Here is a 17849-nt window from a genome sequence, read left to right as displayed (position 1 = left end):
TCATACTTTTACTTTCATTATAAATAGACTTTCATTTGCATACTTTCACTTTTATACTTTTGGTGTGTGTGTGTATATATATATATATATATATATATATATATATATATATATATATATACTTTTACTTTGATTATAAATATACTTTAATGTCCTCAAATTATCATGGTTATATATTTACTTAAACTGTTCTGATTCTGGTAATGGCAACAATGATACATTTCAATGGTGTTCAGAATGACAATATAAAATCAGCACAGCTTACTTACATTCATTAAAAATACCCAAAGGTTAGTCATACTAATTCATCACAATATTAACACCAGTTATGCTTTAACACTTTATTGCCCATGACGATTCTTATTTTTATAAAATATTGCAGTATAATTCTAAAGGATTTAATCGTGCACATTATTATTTTCTATAATTCATGTGTCCTTGTAATCTTTAATGTAAATATTAGCTCCTCCCTCTTTGTTAAAGGCATAAGACAAAACTTTTTTCTTGATATCTAAAGGTGTTTTTTCTTCCATTTACTGGAATATGATGGCAGAATAATGGAAAAACTGATGTTTAAATAACTAATAGTAACTGTTTACCATCTGTCTTCAAACATAGATTTTTATAAATTAGCAATTTATGCGGTACATGAACATGGTGTTAAACAGCATATTGATCTGTTTTAACAAATGGTTAAGATATAATGAGAATTACTGTAGCCTTCTAATTTAACCAAGAAAAACGAGGTAAGACGTGCTAAACATTGGAGGCATGCACTAGATGTTTAATCTGGTCTATAGCGCCCTCTGATGACTGACTCGTATATAAACTCAAAGTCTAAGATTCTTTTATGTTCGCTGAGCATTTTAATAACATGACACATAACTTTTAGACAGAGTGAAAATAATATTTCGTTGTTCCGTTGTTTAAAATGTATATATTTTTATATTGAGGGGTTTCTTGTATTTGGTAAGTTTTTTTATCAACTGATTTCGTCTCGTGGTGATGACGTCATCGATCAGTCTGTTGCGAGCCTTCTGTATGTTCTGAAGTGAGATGAGCTGGTCAAGGTATATTTACACAAACATATATTTTTAGTTACATTGTTAAAATAAAGATATATATACTTTAAGCGTTACTGCTAAATAATTTAAGCATGTGAGGAGCAACGGAGGACGTTTTAAATCCATCAGAAGAGATAGCCTACACAAATGTGAGTATTATGCGAAGTCCATGTCTTTCTATGACTATTAATTCATTCTGGAAACATGAGGATATTGTTTTGTGGTACAATGTTAACGCAGGTTTTATGATCGCTGTAGTTTCTGCACATTTAAACCAGTAACATTTTAATGATCTAATGTCCTAGTTCCAATAGGCTAATAATTAGAAATAATATTTAGATTCAAGCGTAGCCTATAGTACGTATATGTTTACATATTTTATTTATTCTGTCAACTACTCTGAAAACGGGTGTCATTTGTTTGTGTGTGTATTTTTGATGTTGTATTTATCACAAAACTACACCCCTAGTAGTTTTACAGCATCTTTGATAAAGCATTTTACATGTAAAAACAGCAACAATATATTAAAAACAAATGAACAACTCCTCAGCTAAATGAAAGTTAAATTATGCTTAATTCAATGGGTATTATTTGTTGCTTGCACATCTGTACATTTATTTCAAAGTTTATTTATTATTCCCTTTCTTACATTATAGTTGAATTATCCACCCAACAATTCACATCCTGTGAGGCTTCTTCCTACATTTCACCAATAAAATCTGGAATATCCCCATCAGCCGACAAGGGAATAATTGTGTTTATTAAAACATTGAGAACATGAGTGATTCAAAACCCTGCAGAATGAAAAATGAAGATACTATAGAACAAAAAGGTTGGTGTTTTATTCTTGATTTTTAGATCTTTAAAGCTAAAATAATTCAAACTGCAGGGACATTAAATTAATTTATGAGAATAATTAAAATGATTATAATATTTTATAGCAGTTATGAACGTTCTGATTTTACACCAGGTTAAAACTTTCTTAATTTAATTTTTAGACCTGGCAGATGACAATGAGGAGAGTGAAGAACTGAGTGAAGCAGAGGAGAAACATCATGTCAAAAGTCACTTACAAACTAAAAGTACATTTCTATTGGAAAAAAGAGCCAAAAAATCCTTCACCTGTCCTCAGTGTGGAAAGAGTTTCACATTGAAAGGAAGCCTTAGGGATCACATGAAAATCCACACTGGAAAAAATCTGCACAACTGTGATCAGTGTGGGAAAAGTTTCACAAAAAAAGGAGCCCTTAAAGATCACATGAAAATTCACAGTGGAGAGAAGCCGCACACATGTGATCAGTGCGGAAAGAGTTTCACATTAAAAGGATCACTTACGGATCACATGAAAATCCACACTGGTGAGAAACCATACATGTGTGATCAGTGTGGAATGAGTTTCACAAAAAAAGGAACCCTTAAAGGTCACATGACAATTCATACTGGAGAGAAGCCACACACATGTGATCAGTGTGGTAGGAGTTTCAGAAAAGCATGCACTTTTAAAATACACCTGCGGCGTCATTCTGGTGAACGACCATATAACTGTGATCAGTGCGGTAAAAGTTTTTTTAGGGTAGATGGGCTGAAGGACCACCTGAAAGTTCACTCAAAGGAGAAGCCTTATACATGTTCTTTGTGTGGAAAGAGTTTTAGTCAGTCAGGTACTTTAATTTTACACCAGAAAAGGCACAATGGTGTGAAGGATCACATGTGCTTTGATTGTGGGAAGACTTTTGTTAGAGATGCTGAACTGAAAAAGCACCAGAGAATGCACAGTGAAGAGAAACCTTACAAATGTTCACTCTGCGACAAGAGATTCAAATGGTCAGAATATCTGAAATTACATGAGAGGATCCATACTGGAGAAAAACCTTACAAGTGTTCACATTGCGACAAGAGATTCAAATGGTCAGATTATCTGAAAAAGCATGAGAGGATTCACACTGGAGAGAAGCCGTATCACTGCCTTCCATGTGGGAAGAGTTTCACTCAGTCAGCAACTCTGCGCACTCATGCAAAAAACAGTTGTCCAAAGTCACAGTAAGTACTTCACTTTCAGAATCTGTACTTTTAGGTGCAACACTGCATCCTCATCAAAAAAATTACCAAATAATGCATTAAGCAATAAAATCTCTTATAAAAATTTCCCCTAACCAGCTGCAAGAAGCGACAACACAAAGAAACATAATCTGATGTTGTCACAGTGATCTGACTTCAGACCAGCGGTTTCACCTGTAAAATTCAGATCAAACCCATGATGGACCCAAATAAACAAAATCTAAAAATATCTATATTATGAATTGTGTATTTTGTTCAATTTATATTCTATATTTTATCCATGTGTATCTCTCTTAAGGATTTAAAACTGTGTTTAAACCTGGGTTATCATCGGTCTAAAGACTCCGCTTAACCCTGGGTTATCCTTGTTCTAAACACTGCTTTTAACCCCAGGTTATTATCACTCTTAACACTGCTTTTAACCTCAGATTATCATCATATTAAATACTGCCTTTAACCCCATCTTATCATTGTTCTAAACATTGCTTTTAAACCTGAGTTATCATTGTTCTAAAAACTGCTTTTAACCCCAGGATATCATCGTTCTAAACACTGCTTTTAACCCGTGTTTATCATTGTTCTAAAAACTGCTTTTAACACTGGGTAAAGGAACATTTTTCACTTGTAATTTAGAAGCCCGGTTAGCACTGCTTTTAACCCCGGTTATGAAACCCGGCTCCAGCGCAGGATTTAGCACTGCTTTTGGGCCAGATTTGAACAGTGTAAAAACAATAAATTTTACGGCTATATGCTTAGCAACCAACAACCAACAGCATGCCTCATATTCATGTGCTTTGGACAGTCACAGAAACACTTAACCCTACTGTTGTATAAACAAAAGTTTCAGTTTGAGGGGGAAAATATCAAACAACCAATGAAAAAGCGACAAATGGAGTAAATAGGAGAGTTCCTTCTTACCTTTATAGTCAGAAAAGTCAATTTAGGAAAGCTTTATTATTCAGCAAATTCAGCAATATTTATTGAAGATGTTCAAACACTACATATGTAAGCTTATTGCGTGTGGCGCTTGTCCAGTCAGAGGCACGCAACAAATATGCAAATTATAGGGTTTTAAAAATTTACAATGTGAAGCAGCAGTTTACCAAAACCCATGATTAATTGTTAAATTATGAGCAGTACAAAAACGTGAATCAAAATAACACCAGAATCTGTTTTCGTTAGACGAGACGAGACTATATATGTTCATCAACAACCTTTTTTTCATGACTAAAACGAGACGATGACTAGACTGCACCAATGTCCAAAAACACTGAATAAGACTAAATCAACATGCATTGATGTTAACGAAAAAAGATGACACTAAAATATTTTGCATTAAATAAAAACTATGATAAAATCTCTCTTCATTTGTGTTTACAATCGTCTCTCATCATGAGATAGAATATTAAGTTGTTACGCCTTCAAAATATTTTGTAAATGAGTTTGCGCTGTTGTTCAAGTACAGGTGTCATACTCCTGTTGCTGCCAGCCTGTGACTGAAAGACGAAACCACATGGAACATGAACACAACAACACCCATTGTCACATAAAGGAATGATGTGTATGGTTAATGCTGAATGGCGAATGTAGTTATCAACAATAAACTATTTTCACCAATGAGAATCCTTTCGGCACGCCCCAAACCTTTTGGCATGCCCATTTCTCCGACCTGCAGCTGTCCCTGTTTCTATATATATATTTATTAACCCTCTCTTCGGTCTCTATAAACTCACTGAACTTGGAGTACAATGGAAATATGGGGTGAGAAGTTGTTCTTATTCCAGCATACACCTGTCATTGTTATTATTTACTGTACTCTCCATGTATGTACAGTATGTGTGTGGTTCTTGGAAACCAGCCCAGATAGGGGACCTCGATATGTCCAGCTAAGGAAATCTGCTGCCAAGACATAGGCACATTTGTAGACGGGCTTGTTTTTCTCTTTGTCTTGCATTCCATATGATGTAATGTATATTCTCATTGGACGGATGTTACTCCACCCCTTGGCAATGTATAAAAGCTTATGTGCAGAATGTAAAGCTGAAGATGTTTTGTGAATGGAGCCATTGAGAACATGAGTGATCCAGAACCCATCACAAAGATACTGAATAACAAGGAGGTTGGTGTTTAATCTTAATTCTTCATTAATGATATTGAAGAACATTAAGGTTATAAAACTTAAAGCAGTTCATTAGATTTAGTTATTGTAGATAGAGAAGTCGTAAGAACTGTGAAATAGCAAAGTAGCAAATAGTCTATGGGACACTTTGCAGGCAGTTGGAAAAATACTTTGAAGCAGTGAAATTGATCTAACAGTCTGACCCATGTCAGGAATGCATGGGTCAGACTGTATGGGTCATAACAGTGTTTATTCATTCAGTCCTGCTTCCTCATTTAATCGTCATGAAATTAAATTAATCTAGAGTTGATATTTGTAGGTTGGTATTTTATTCCTATTCAAAAAGCTTTATGAGACATGTAAAGGAAACTGCCTGGGGTCTTGAAAGTCTGAAATGCACTGTGTAGCCACTAACATATGCATACTTGGAAAATGGTTTCAAGCACCATTTTCACTGTTGGCTATGTTGAAATTAGGCAATGAATAACCTTTATTTTGTGAAAATTAAACCTTTCTTTTCTTGTCAGCTCAGGTCTTCTCTGTGTGTGATATTGTTCTGTTCCAGTGATTTATGTGACTCAGCTTTGAAGGGAAAAGATATTGCCTATGTTTTTATTTGCAGGATTTGTTCAGTAATATGAATAGAAGCAGACTCCAGGAGAGTCCACAGCTGCCCAGATGATATATACAAATTATAGCAGTTGTAACATTTCTACTGGTGTATCTGTAGCGGTAAATCGCCTGCCCCTATTCATTAAAATAATTTAATAAAATATATATATATATATATATATATATATATATATATATATTTGTCACGAATATATGTTGACAGCGCTATATTTAGTAGTTAAAGCAAAGCAAGACAGTACCCAACCTGAATCTGTGATACAATACAAGGGCTCAATACAAAAAATGTCAAAGGCAATTATTGTCCTCTTCCTGATTTTTCATCATAGTTACTTTTGTCCTTTTCCTTCTCAATTCTCTAATGATTCTCTTATGATTGACTGGAAATGAAACCTTTCTTTCATTTTAGACCTGATGGAAGACAACGAGGAGAGTGAAGAACTGAATGAAGCGGAGAAACATCATGGTGTCATATTTGGTGAAAAATCTTTGAATTGCTCACAGACTGAAAGGATTTTATTGCAAAAATCTATTACCTGCCCTCAGTGTGGAAAGTGTTTTACACAAACGGGAACCCTGAAGAGACACATGATAATCCACACTGAAAAGAAGCCACACACATGTGATCAATGTGGGAAGAGTTTCAAAAAAAAGAGAGCCCTTAATGAACACATGAGGATCCACACTGGAGAGAATCTGCAAACGTGTGACCAGTGTGGGAAGAGATTCACAAAAAAAGGAAAACTTAATAAACACATGAAAATCCACACTGGAGAGAAGCCGTACACATGTGATCAGTGTGGGAAGAGTTTTTCACAAAAAGGAACCCTTAAGGAACACATGAAAATCCACACTGGAGAGAAGCCGCACACATGTGATCATTGTGGAAAAAGTTACAGACAGACAAGCGCTCTTAAATCACATCTGCTTTCTCATTCTGGAGAAAGACCGTTTAACTGTGATCAGTGTGGTAAAAAGTTTTACCGGGCAGATTCCCTAAAGATCCACCTGAAAGTTCATACACAGGAAAAGCCTCACTTGTGTTCTTTGTGTGGAAAGAGTTTCAGTCGGTTAAATGTTTTAATACGACACCAGAAAATACACAGCGCTGTCAAGAATCATATGTGCTTTGATTGTGGAAAGACCTTTATTACAGATGGTGAAGTGAAACAGCATCAGAGGATTCACACTGGAGAAAAACCTTACAGGTGTACACATTGTGACAAGAGTTTCAAATGGTCAGCATGTCTGAAAGCACATGAGAGGATCCACACTGGAGAGAAGCCGTATCACTGCCCTACATGTGGGAAGAGTTTCACTCATTCATCTTCTTTACTCAGTCATGCAAAAAACAAATGTCTGAAATCATGAAATCGTGTCTGAATTCATCTTCAGATCCAGCACATTTAAATGTGTCCTCACCAAACATGACTCAATAATAACAATCATTAAAATATATGGCTACTATATAAATCTGCCATAACCAGCCACAACAAGCGACACAACAATGAAACATCTTAAGGTTTTACAGTGGAGTTCATCTTCAAGACCAGTGTGAGATTCAAATCAACTCAATGGATCTCCTCCCAAATTAAAAATATTCTTGTAGGCTTTTACTTCATGATATTATACTTTATTTTATTATGCTTTATATTATTTTTTGTTCCATTTATCTTTAAATGACTTATCATGGAGTGATTAAAATAAAGGTAGAATAGAGTGTGTGCATGGTTTGAGTTGTTTTTGACTTTCTTGTTCCTGTGATGTAAATGATTTGAGACCATTTATACACACAAACACAATCCTATAAGTCTCTTGCCTCTTTAAGAACAGAAGTTAGATTTGTATTTACTTAGAATGATGAATCAGCATGGATGCCAGCCGAACTCAGCCCCGCCCACAAATGTTTTAGGTCGGGCAGTTCGGTCTGGCCTTGATCCATAGAGGAGTAATTAACTCCGAACAGAAACTGTTCGGACAAATGAAATCATCAAGGGCGGACTTTAGATGATGACAGACAGATGATCAACAGTAACGTAATCATGCTTGGATTATATTTGTTCGAATCCTAAACGGAGAGCTTGTTTGTATATGCATTCACCTTCACAATTTCTCTCAGAAATGATGATCATGTTGGGTAAGAACTCTGTGTATCATTATATTATTTTATTTTTTTACAACACTGGCAAAGATCGTGTATTCCAGATGGTGAAGTGAAACAGCATCAGAGGCTAGAGAGAAGCAATTCAATTGACTGATAGACAACTACTCTGTAAGTGTTTGTAACTTTTCTCATTTGATTGTTTGTTCATTTGTTGTTGGATAAGTGTGTCTGTGTAGTGCTGAGGTGTGTATTATTAGTTTTGGTATATTCTCTGGGTGTGTGTGGGAGTTAGCATTTGTTGAGTTAGCATTTGTTTGGTCATTGCCACATTGGAAGCGAGTTTGTTGGGGGCGTTCCCAGCTGCTTTCAATAACGATACTCAAGTGAGTATAAATAGCGTGATAGTCCGCGGCAGCGGAAGCGGCAGTGTGAAGCCCTCCTTGTGTGAAGACCGACGAGTGTAAAGACTTCAACTCTTCCCTGTGCAACTCCTCGCGAGCAAGGACCCCGGCAAGGCACTTGAGTATCATCTTCCTTTTTAATTATTTGTGTTCGGCTCTAATTCCTATCTGGCCTTTTCACCATGTGCTTTCAAATCTCAACTATAACTACTAGCACTCGTAAATCACGCTCCGTACGCACGAGACGCCGTAATCCTAATAATTTGCGCTATATCCTAACATCCTCTGCTACTTTACTCTTTATTCCAATTGGTCTCTGGAATTGCCAGTCGGCTGTAAACAAAGCAGACTTTATTTCATCTATTGGGACTCATTCTCAGCTTAGCCTCATGGCCCTAACTGAGACCTGGATCAAACCAGAGGACACTGCCACTCCTGCAGCACTCTCAAGCAATTATACTTTTTCACACACTCCTCGGCCTATTGGGAGGGGTGGGGGTACTGGTTTGCTTATCTCAAATGATTGGAAATTTGATCCATTACCGTCTCTACCGGCCAATTCATTTGAATCGCACTCAATCACTATTACTCACCCTGTTAAAATCCATGTGGTAGTGGTCTATCGTCCTCCAGGTCACCTCGGTAACTTTGTGGAGGAGTTGGATGTGTTACTTTCTAGCTTCCCTGAGGATGGCACTCCACTGATTCTGCTTGGCGACTTCAACATCCATCTTGATAAACACCTAGCTGCAGACTTCAGCACTCTACTGACTTCATTTGACCTTAAGTTAGTATCTACTACGGCTACTCACAGATCAGGTAACCAATTAGACCTGGTCTACACACGCAACTGCTCCACAGACAACACTTTAGTTACTCCATTACACACCTCAGACCACTTTCTCATCACTCTTAACCTCATACTGACTCCTGATACAAAACATACTCCTACACAGATTACCTTTCGGCGTAATCTACGCTCACTCTCTCCCTCTCGCCTATCCACTATGGTTTCATCTTCACTCCCTCCACCTGCTCAGTTCTCAGCACTGGACACTAACAGTGCTACTGACACTCTTTGCTCCACTCTAACATCCTCCTTAGACAGTTTTTGCCCCCTTTCATCCAGACCAGCCCGCCCCACCCCATCTGCCCCCTGGCTGTCTGAAGTTCTCCGTGAACATCGCTCTGGACTCAGGGCGGCAGAGAGGAAATGGCATAAATCTAAAAACAATACTGACCTTGCCTTTTATCAGTCTCTTCTCTCTTCTTTCTCTACAAATGTCTCCACTGCTAAAACAACATACTACCACAACAAAATCAACAATTGCTCTGACTCTCGCCAACTCTTTAAAACATTCTCCTCTCTCCTTTGTCCACCTCCTCCCCCTCCTTCATCAACTCTTACAGCTGATGACTTTGCATCATTTTTCACCAACAAAACAGCTCTCATTAGCAAACAGTTCTCCTCATCACTAACTGACACGCACATCTCAACAACTAACACGAACACGCTTCCATCCTTCTCTCCACTCTCCGAGGCAGATATTTCTAAACTCATCCTTTCCAATCACCCTACTACCTGTCCACTTGATCCTATTCCCACTCACCTCCTACAGGCTATTTCTTCTTCAATCACTCCTGCACTCACTCACATTGTCAACACTTCTCTTCACACGGGAACCTTTCCCACAGCATTTAAGCAGGCTCGGGTAACCCCACTGCTTAAGAAACCCTCTCTGAATCCAGCACTTTTAGAAAACTACCGACCGGTATCCCTTCTGCCTTTCATTGCAAAGACCCTTGAGCGAGTTGTGTTCAATCAACTCTCTATGTTTCTTGAAAGGGACAACCTCCTAGACAACAACCAATCCGGCTTCAAAAGCGGCCATTCGACTGAGACGGCCTTGCTCTCGGTAACTGAGGCACTGAGACTGGCAAAAGCAGCTTCCAAATCCTCAGTGCTCATTCTGCTGGATCTGTCTGCTGCTTTTGACACAGTTAACCACCAGATCCTCCTGTCAACACTTAAGAGGACGGGGATCTCAGGATCTGCTCTCCAGTGGTTCAGGTCTTACCTCTCTGGTAGGTCCTACAGGGTGTCATGGAGAGGTGAAGTGTCTAAGTCTTATAATCTGGCTACTGGGGTTCCCCAGGGCTCAGTCCTTGGACCACTTCTCTTCTCCATCTACATGTCATCATTAGGTTCTGTCATTCAGAAACACGGCTTCTCCTATCACTGCTATGCGGATGACACTCAACTCTACTTCTCATTTCAACCAGATGATCCTACAGTCAGTGTTCGTATCGCTGCCTGTCTGACAGACATTTCTGACTGGATGAAAGAGCATCATCTTAAACTCAATCTTGCAAAGACAGAATTACTTGTCTTCTCAACCAACCCAGCACTTCATCAAAATTTCTCCATTCAGCTTGGTTCATCGACCATAACTCCATCAAGGACAGCAAGAAACCTTGGAGTTGTGATTGATGACCAGTTAAACTTCACTGACCACATTACTGCAACAGCCCGGTCCTGCAGATTTGCTTTATACAACATTAGAAAGATTAGACCCTTCCTATCAGAACAGGCTGCACAACTCCTGGTTCAAGCTCTTGTTCTCTCGAGACTGGATTATTGTAATGCTCTTCTGGCTGGGCTTCCAGCATGCACTATCAAACCCTTGCAGCTGATCCAGAATGCAGCGGCGAGAGTGGTCTTTAATGAGCCGAAGAGAGCGCATGTTACGCCTCTCTTCATCAAACTGCACTGGTTGCCAATGGCTGCTCGCATCAAATTCAAGGCACTAGTTATCGCCTACAAAACAACCTCTGGCTCGGCACCAATATACCTAAATTCACTTGCTCAGACTTACACACCCTCCAGAAGCTTGCGTTCTGCGAACGAGCGGCGCCTCGTGGTTCCATCCCAAAGAGGCATGAAATCGCTCTCACGGACATTTTCCTGGACCGTTCCTACCTGGTGGAATGACCTGCCGATCTCAATTCGTGCTGCCGAGTCTGTAGCCATTCTTAAAAAACATCTTAAGACACATCTTTTCCATTTGCACTTGACCAATACAGAATAGCACTTACTGATCACCACAGCAACGACCAAAAGCGTACACTCCGGGATCATATCTACGTCTCTCATCCGGATTTGCGCCTTCAGGCGGGTATGTTACATAGTAATCATAACTATCAGAATCCAGTGTTCTGTATATTGCGTACGTGAGTTTTTGTTGTAGATGGCTATTGCTGCGCGTTTAGCTAGAATACAAAACCAACCCATTGGGCCACTGAATCTGCATTAACGACAACAGCTGGGGCAACAGCCTTAGTCCTAATGGGTTGTAGCTATCTTAGCTATCAAAATCCAGTGTTCGGCACTGTGCGGACGTGAGTTTTTGTTGTAGATGTCTGTCTTTAAAAAAAAAAAAAAAAAAAAAAAAAAAAAAAATGTATTGTGCTAATTAATTGAGATTTCCTACAGCTCTTACAGGTTTTTGGCCTTGTCTGTTCCGTTGCTTCTATTACTCTCCCCTTTTTTGTAAGTCGCTTTGGATAAAAGCGTCTGCTAAATGATTAAATGTAAAATGTAAAATGTAGAGGATTCACACTGGAGAAAAACCTTACACCTTGGTGAATCAGTGTATTCCAGCCTGATTCCAGCGCGCGTGCAGACAGGGTTGCCAAGTTTTTACAACAAAACCGCCAATTACTAGCCCTAAACAAATTCTTCTCGGGGGGTTCTCCGGGTAAAAAAATGCCCCCCATTCCCTCAATGGCTGAGGTACCCCTCCAGTAGGTAGCAAAAGTGGAGCGGATTTCAATCCACACTAAATGCATTCTGTAATTACTTTGTAGAAGAGGTGGAAACTCGAGTCTGCGACTTGGGCTTGACTCACAAACAACTGACCTGAGACTTGACATGGACTTGAAGACTGAGGAAACAATGCAAGTCTTTTGGCGTGGCATTCCCGATTACAATATCTGTTTACTACCCCACTTGACAGCACAAAACACCACCTTTTACTAATCATTCAGTCACAATTATGTGCTGCAGCAGCGAATATCACAAAACATTTCTAAACACACCAAGCCAGCGAGCATGTGACGCATTTGAAGACACACAAATTCATCACCCATTAGAAAACTAATGTAAAATAAAGTAGCAACAAATAGTAACAATATAGTCAAGCTTTACCTTACAAAACTTTTTCATTTCATTTGAAAAGTAATCATTTAATTTTCACATTTTCACAGCAGCAGAAGTCTGCTTGTGGTCCATTTTCAAGTACAAATGTCCATTTCCTTTTCATGTTTTTCCCAAAGTAGGCTATTTGCTAACATATGCATATAATCCAGATTTACCAAGTTAATTTGCATCTGGATTGCACAAACACTTTCATATGCAATTTATGACCCTGTCCGACTCATTTACACAAATGAGACACACAGATGGAAATGTTCTTCTTTGTGTCATTTACTGTAACGTTTGTCTATACACAGGTTTTGTTACTGTCGCTGCTCACTGGAAGACTACATTATCCAGCATTGCATGAGATCTACAGCAAACTACAGCAACTCAAACAGCTCAAGACACAGCCCCCCCCCCCCACAATCCTATAGAATCCTAAATGGTATAATTTTGTACAAAATTGTAGAGTAATAGTAACGATATAAAAGTGGGGTAAGTGTTATTTCAATACCGTTAAAGTAAAATTAATCGGTTTTGATAGTTCAATGCATTGTTAATTATAACAACTTGCTGAATTTTTCCCCCTAAAAATGGAACAAAGACTTGACTTGGACACTAAAGACTTGACTTGACTTGGACCTCAAAGAAAACTTTGTGGCATTTAGTAAAGCAAGAATAATTGCATAGGACTCTGGTGTACTCGCAATTACAATACAATTTTGTCCATCATATCGATAGTATCATGATACAGTGATTCTGAAATAGCCTACCCTAACATTGCGATATGTCTTGATGTAGACCTATGTGTAACAGAAGAGGTAAAACATTGTTTGTTCACAGTATTTGCATTTATTCAAGACATTGTGATGTCTGTTTCAAAAACTGACCACTGAGATGAACCTGTCTTGCAAAATGCACAGTGCCAGAAAACATAATTTCCCTTGACTACTAACGTCCACTTAAAAAGTAATAGTGTGCAAAATCCATGATATTGAGTGAATTATCTCCACACACCGTTCATCAAATACTTTCACTTAAAATCAAGTAAAGTGGATAAAACGTTATGAATATAACCAGTGTTGTGCAAGTTACTTCCAAACTGTAATATATTATAGATTACTTATTACTGCTATTTAAAAGTAATTCTTTACATTACAATATTACTGTCTCAGAATTGTAATGCGTTACATTACTCCTGTATTACTTTTGAGTTACTTTCACCAAAATAACTTCAGAAGTAGCTCTCAACATTCTAAAATGTAGGCAGAGAGCATTTTACATCCAGTAGAAGGCGATATGATGAAGCATAATGACATGGGCCATCCAGAGTAACAATACAGAGAATTGGCAAAAAAGTGAATGCTCAAGACAATGCAAGAAATCATGACGATACAACTCTGTTATAAGTATTATTTTAGAGGTAAAGTGATTATCTGGCAATATCTGACTGGGAATAGCTTAGGTCTGTTCAAAGACACAACAGAACTGTGTAAACTCTAAGTTATGACAATTTGCGCATTTGTTCTTTTCTTATTGTTGCGACATTTGCGAGATAGTTATTTCTGTTTTAGAAAAGGGTTGTATTTGACTGCATTTGCATTTGAATAGCCTATACGTTCTTGTCCTTATTATCTCTGATAAACTAAGCAATGCGCATCCATCTCGCGAATGTACAGTAGGGATGAGACGGTGGGGACATTTTCCCACCGGTTAATCAAAGTGTGATGACATCACCGGTATCTGGGCTTTTAAATCACTAGTCTATTTAACCGAAAGGAACATGCGCACTGCTGCTTGGGCATTAATAACGGGAGCGGATGCAAAACGAGTGCTTTCAAAGAATTCCTATAAAAGTTAAAAGTTCCTATTAAAAGTTCCATATGAACTGAAAACGCGCCAGTGCGCGCACACAATGAATGACAGCTCGTTAGTAAACGCGCGCTCTGTGCGGCCAAGCAGATTTGAGTTTCGGTTTAAAATTAGCCTATTATTCTTAATGAAATACACAACACAATGACAAACCCCCTTTAATAGGCGCTTTTACATTTCACTTTGAAACCAAATCTTCCGCGATCATCTGTCAGCTAAAGCTTTAGATCACATGTTCGACTCATGCTTAGCAGACTTCCGTTTTTATTTGAACGGCCTGTTCTCTAACTGAACTAAATGTATTACTATAAAAAATCTACGGTGTGCGTCACGGTGTGCAGTAGTCTTATTCTGTCATCTTCACCCAAGTGTTTAGTTTGGCTCAGTTTGGCTCAGCAGCGCGCGCCTCGTCTCGTCCATCCTTCGACGCGCTTGTCGTTGTGCTATTCTTTGAAACGACAGAGCCTTTAAACCTTCTTTAGCCACTTTTCCACTGGCCAGCGCGAGCACAGAGGCTGAAATCATGCGTGCGGCAATTCTGTAAAATCCGCAGTAAACACTTACGCCTTCACTGGACTATATCACACAATATCCAAATGTACACCAGCAAGAGGGAGATGAATCGAAGTACTGAATTGAAGGAAAATGAAGTAAATCGCTGTACATAAATATATCAGAAGCTGAGCGCAAGCGTTACTGGAAATGTACCGAGTAAAATATTACTGAAAATGGATTAGTAATGCCTTACACTACTTACAGCAAAAAGTAATAAGTTACTGTAATGTATTACTTTTGTAATGCGTTACTCCCAACACTGAATATAACATGAAACTTTATTTCAATATATAGCCATACATGGTCAATGTATGTATTGCAGTATTGTTGTGTAATGTGTAATAATGCACATTTTCTAGTATATTCATACATTTTTGTTCTGGGAGTAGTGTTTCTGTATGATTTAGTTCAAGGAGGGAGCTTACTCTTCAGCTGTTGGAAATTTGGAGAACTCTGTCTTAGTAAACTCTATGTCATCTGATTAAAGTTCAACTGTGACTTGTAGTCTGCTAAGAATGTAGCCTATTCTAAAGCTGTGTATCTGAACAGTAAACAAGAACCAGGTTAAATTAACTATTAACAGGCAATGGTTAAAATGAAAACAAAAAATGTTTGTGGCAAAGCAACATTTCAACCGTGATGATAATATAAAGTATAGTGGTAGTCAAATTTCTATTGGTTTATCTACTGGTAAATCCCCCGGAATAATTAGGCTAACTTGTAAGGAAATATAAGAAACCAAACAGTAGCCTACATTCATAATTGAGTGAGTTTTTACCGATTATTAATGTTAATGTTATTAATGTTTTTTAGCCGTATTTCTATAATTTTTTCACAACGACAACAATAAATCACTAAAGCACAGCAAATTCTCGCGATCGTCTCGCAATGATGACGTCATCTCCACCAGCGCGTTCTCTCAGTCAAAGAAGTCTTCTGAGGTGAGCTAATGCTCACAGAGCTTTGTTTATTTACCCAATCTTAACACGTTTTTAGAAGCATCATTTTTAGGGGTCATTTTATCTTGTTTTAATCTAATTCTGTGCTTTTTGAGCGTCTTGTCTGGCTTCTGTCAGCTCAAAAAACATTTAGCGTAGCTGGCAATGTGATAAACTGTGCGATTTGTTTTGTGTATGTTCGTGTTTATGATTGTTTGGATCATGCTCGAAGTAATTTACTCTTACTCACTTCATCTCAAAGTCAAGTCGCTGTGTAAATATGAGTTACTAAAACATAGCTATAACGTTTGTATGTTTTTTCTCGTCTCAGATTGTGAGAAATAATAATATTATGGTGCAGTTAAATCCTCGTTTAAAAAAAATCCTGAGACATATTTTGTGAAATTGTCTGATTATTGATAAAACTAAAATCTCTTAATTTTTAATGTCAAAAGCCCCTGTTTTACCTTATTAATTAGATCACTTGGAAATTGTCACAAAGTAATTTCATTGATGTAACAGACTGAGGCAAACTATCAACCCTTTGAGAGCGTAACAATACCTCTCTTAACTTCATTAATTTAGTAGTCAGTGATAACATGTTTCATATAAAATGGATGAAGAATAACCAAGTAAAAATCTAAATGAAGTTGAATGTAAAATATTTTCAGTTATTTTACATTTTGATAGATGCATAGTTGTGTGCAATGTGTAACTCGATAACTGATTTATTTTTTATTCTCCACAGAAATTCACCATTAAATGCTGGAATATTTTTCTTCATCTTAGTAGTAATAAAACTGAGAGAAGATGAGTGATCCAGAACCATGCAGAATAAAACAAGAATATACTGAAAATCAAGGAGGTTGGTGTTTGTTCTTCATTCTTCATTAATGATGCTGAAGAACATTAGGTTATAAAACTTCAAACAGTTAGTCATATTTAGTGGTTGTAGTTAAAATAGTCATAAGAGCTATGAAATAATAATTAAAGTAGCAAATACTAAATGGAACACATTGGGAAAATAAATTAAAGGGGTGGATTTACAATCCCATCATTTATTATGCAATGAATAGAGAGAATCATTGCTTAAATCCATGGCATCTATTATAGAAATGTTACAGGTGTCTGTAGTTAATATCTGAGAAGTGATTAATGTTCTGACTCATGTCAGGAATGCAGTTACTGTTTATTCATTCAGTCATGCTTTCACAGAATCAATATGCAGTTGTTTTGTAATTATTTTAATCAACACATACAAATGAATATAGAGTTCTATAGGTTGATGTTTTGTTCCTATTCAGATTTGTTTGACTGTTTTCATGATAGCCGTGTGAGACATGTAAAGGCAACCAACCATACCTTAAAGGTCAATCATGCATCATGCATCATGTATCTCTTTAGGGTATGTTGAAATGTGACAATAAATCATAAGTGGAAGTCCTTGTCAGCTCAGGCTTGCTCGTGTGGATGTATTGTTCTGTTCCAGTGATTTTTCTGTGACTCAACCTTAAAAGGAAAAGATATCAGAACCTATAGAAATAAAGTTAACTGATTATTCATATGCTTATAAGTACTAATGTTTCTTTATTATCATCCATTATTTCTTTGTTACCGGTGTTCAGATTCAAAACCGGTTACATCACTTGCCCAAAAACGAACATGTCTGCTTAATAAGGCATGAGCCAAACGAGTGTCTCAGCACAGACCAGCAGCAGGAGTCAAATTTCATACATCACGAGAGTGAAGAGAGGATTGCGGAAAATTTAGTTTCAAAGCGAAATGTAAAAGTGCCTATTTAAGGGAGTTTGTCATTGTACTGTGTTGTTGTTTTGTTTTTTCATTAAGAATAAGAGGCTAATGAACCTGCAATTCAAGCAACCAGCCCCTGAATTGGCACCATTTCAAAA

General features: G+C 37.6%; 1 protein-coding gene across 6 annotated transcripts; it reads left to right on the top strand.

Annotated features, from left to right (window-relative positions):
* Nucleotides 1-112: 112 nt before the first annotated feature.
* On the top strand, nucleotides 113-7394 carry LOC137040157 (gastrula zinc finger protein XlCGF57.1-like). 6 transcript variants are annotated; one of them, XM_067415589.1, is made up of 4 exons: nucleotides 113-1896; nucleotides 2063-3070; nucleotides 4990-5002; nucleotides 6456-7391. In XM_067415589.1, the coding sequence occupies exons 1-4, from the start codon at nucleotides 1842-1844 to the stop codon at nucleotides 7240-7242; spliced, it is 1863 nt and encodes a 620-aa protein (XP_067271690.1). In that variant the 5' UTR covers nucleotides 113-1841; the 3' UTR covers nucleotides 7243-7391. The 6 variants fall into 6 exon arrangements, with proteins under 6 accessions (XP_067271690.1, XP_067271687.1, XP_067271688.1 ...); XM_067415586.1 differs by lacking the exons at nucleotides 4990-5002; nucleotides 6456-7391 and adding an exon at nucleotides 6281-6450 and having other exon boundaries at nucleotides 118-1896; nucleotides 2063-3104; XM_067415587.1 differs by lacking the exons at nucleotides 4990-5002; nucleotides 6456-7391 and adding an exon at nucleotides 5154-5241 and having other exon boundaries at nucleotides 118-1896; nucleotides 2063-3104.
* Nucleotides 7395-17849: the final 10455 nt, after the last annotated feature.

The sequence above is a fragment of the Pseudorasbora parva genome, chromosome 14 (genome assembly GCF_024679245.1).
Source record: "Pseudorasbora parva isolate DD20220531a chromosome 14, ASM2467924v1, whole genome shotgun sequence".
NCBI lineage: Eukaryota > Metazoa > Chordata > Actinopteri > Cypriniformes > Gobionidae > Pseudorasbora > Pseudorasbora parva.
This window is presented reverse-complemented; position numbering and strand designations above follow the sequence as displayed.

Excerpts from the sequence above, each read along its gene's own strand:
- LOC137040157 (XM_067415589.1), top strand. The coding sequence starts at position 1,842 with ATGAGTGATTCAAAACCCTGCAGAATGAAAAATGAAGATACTATAGAA. Across the intron at positions 1,897-2,062 it reads AGATACTATAGAACAAAAAG|ACCTGGCAGATGACAATGAG; the intron begins GTTGGTGTTTTA and ends TTTAATTTTTAG.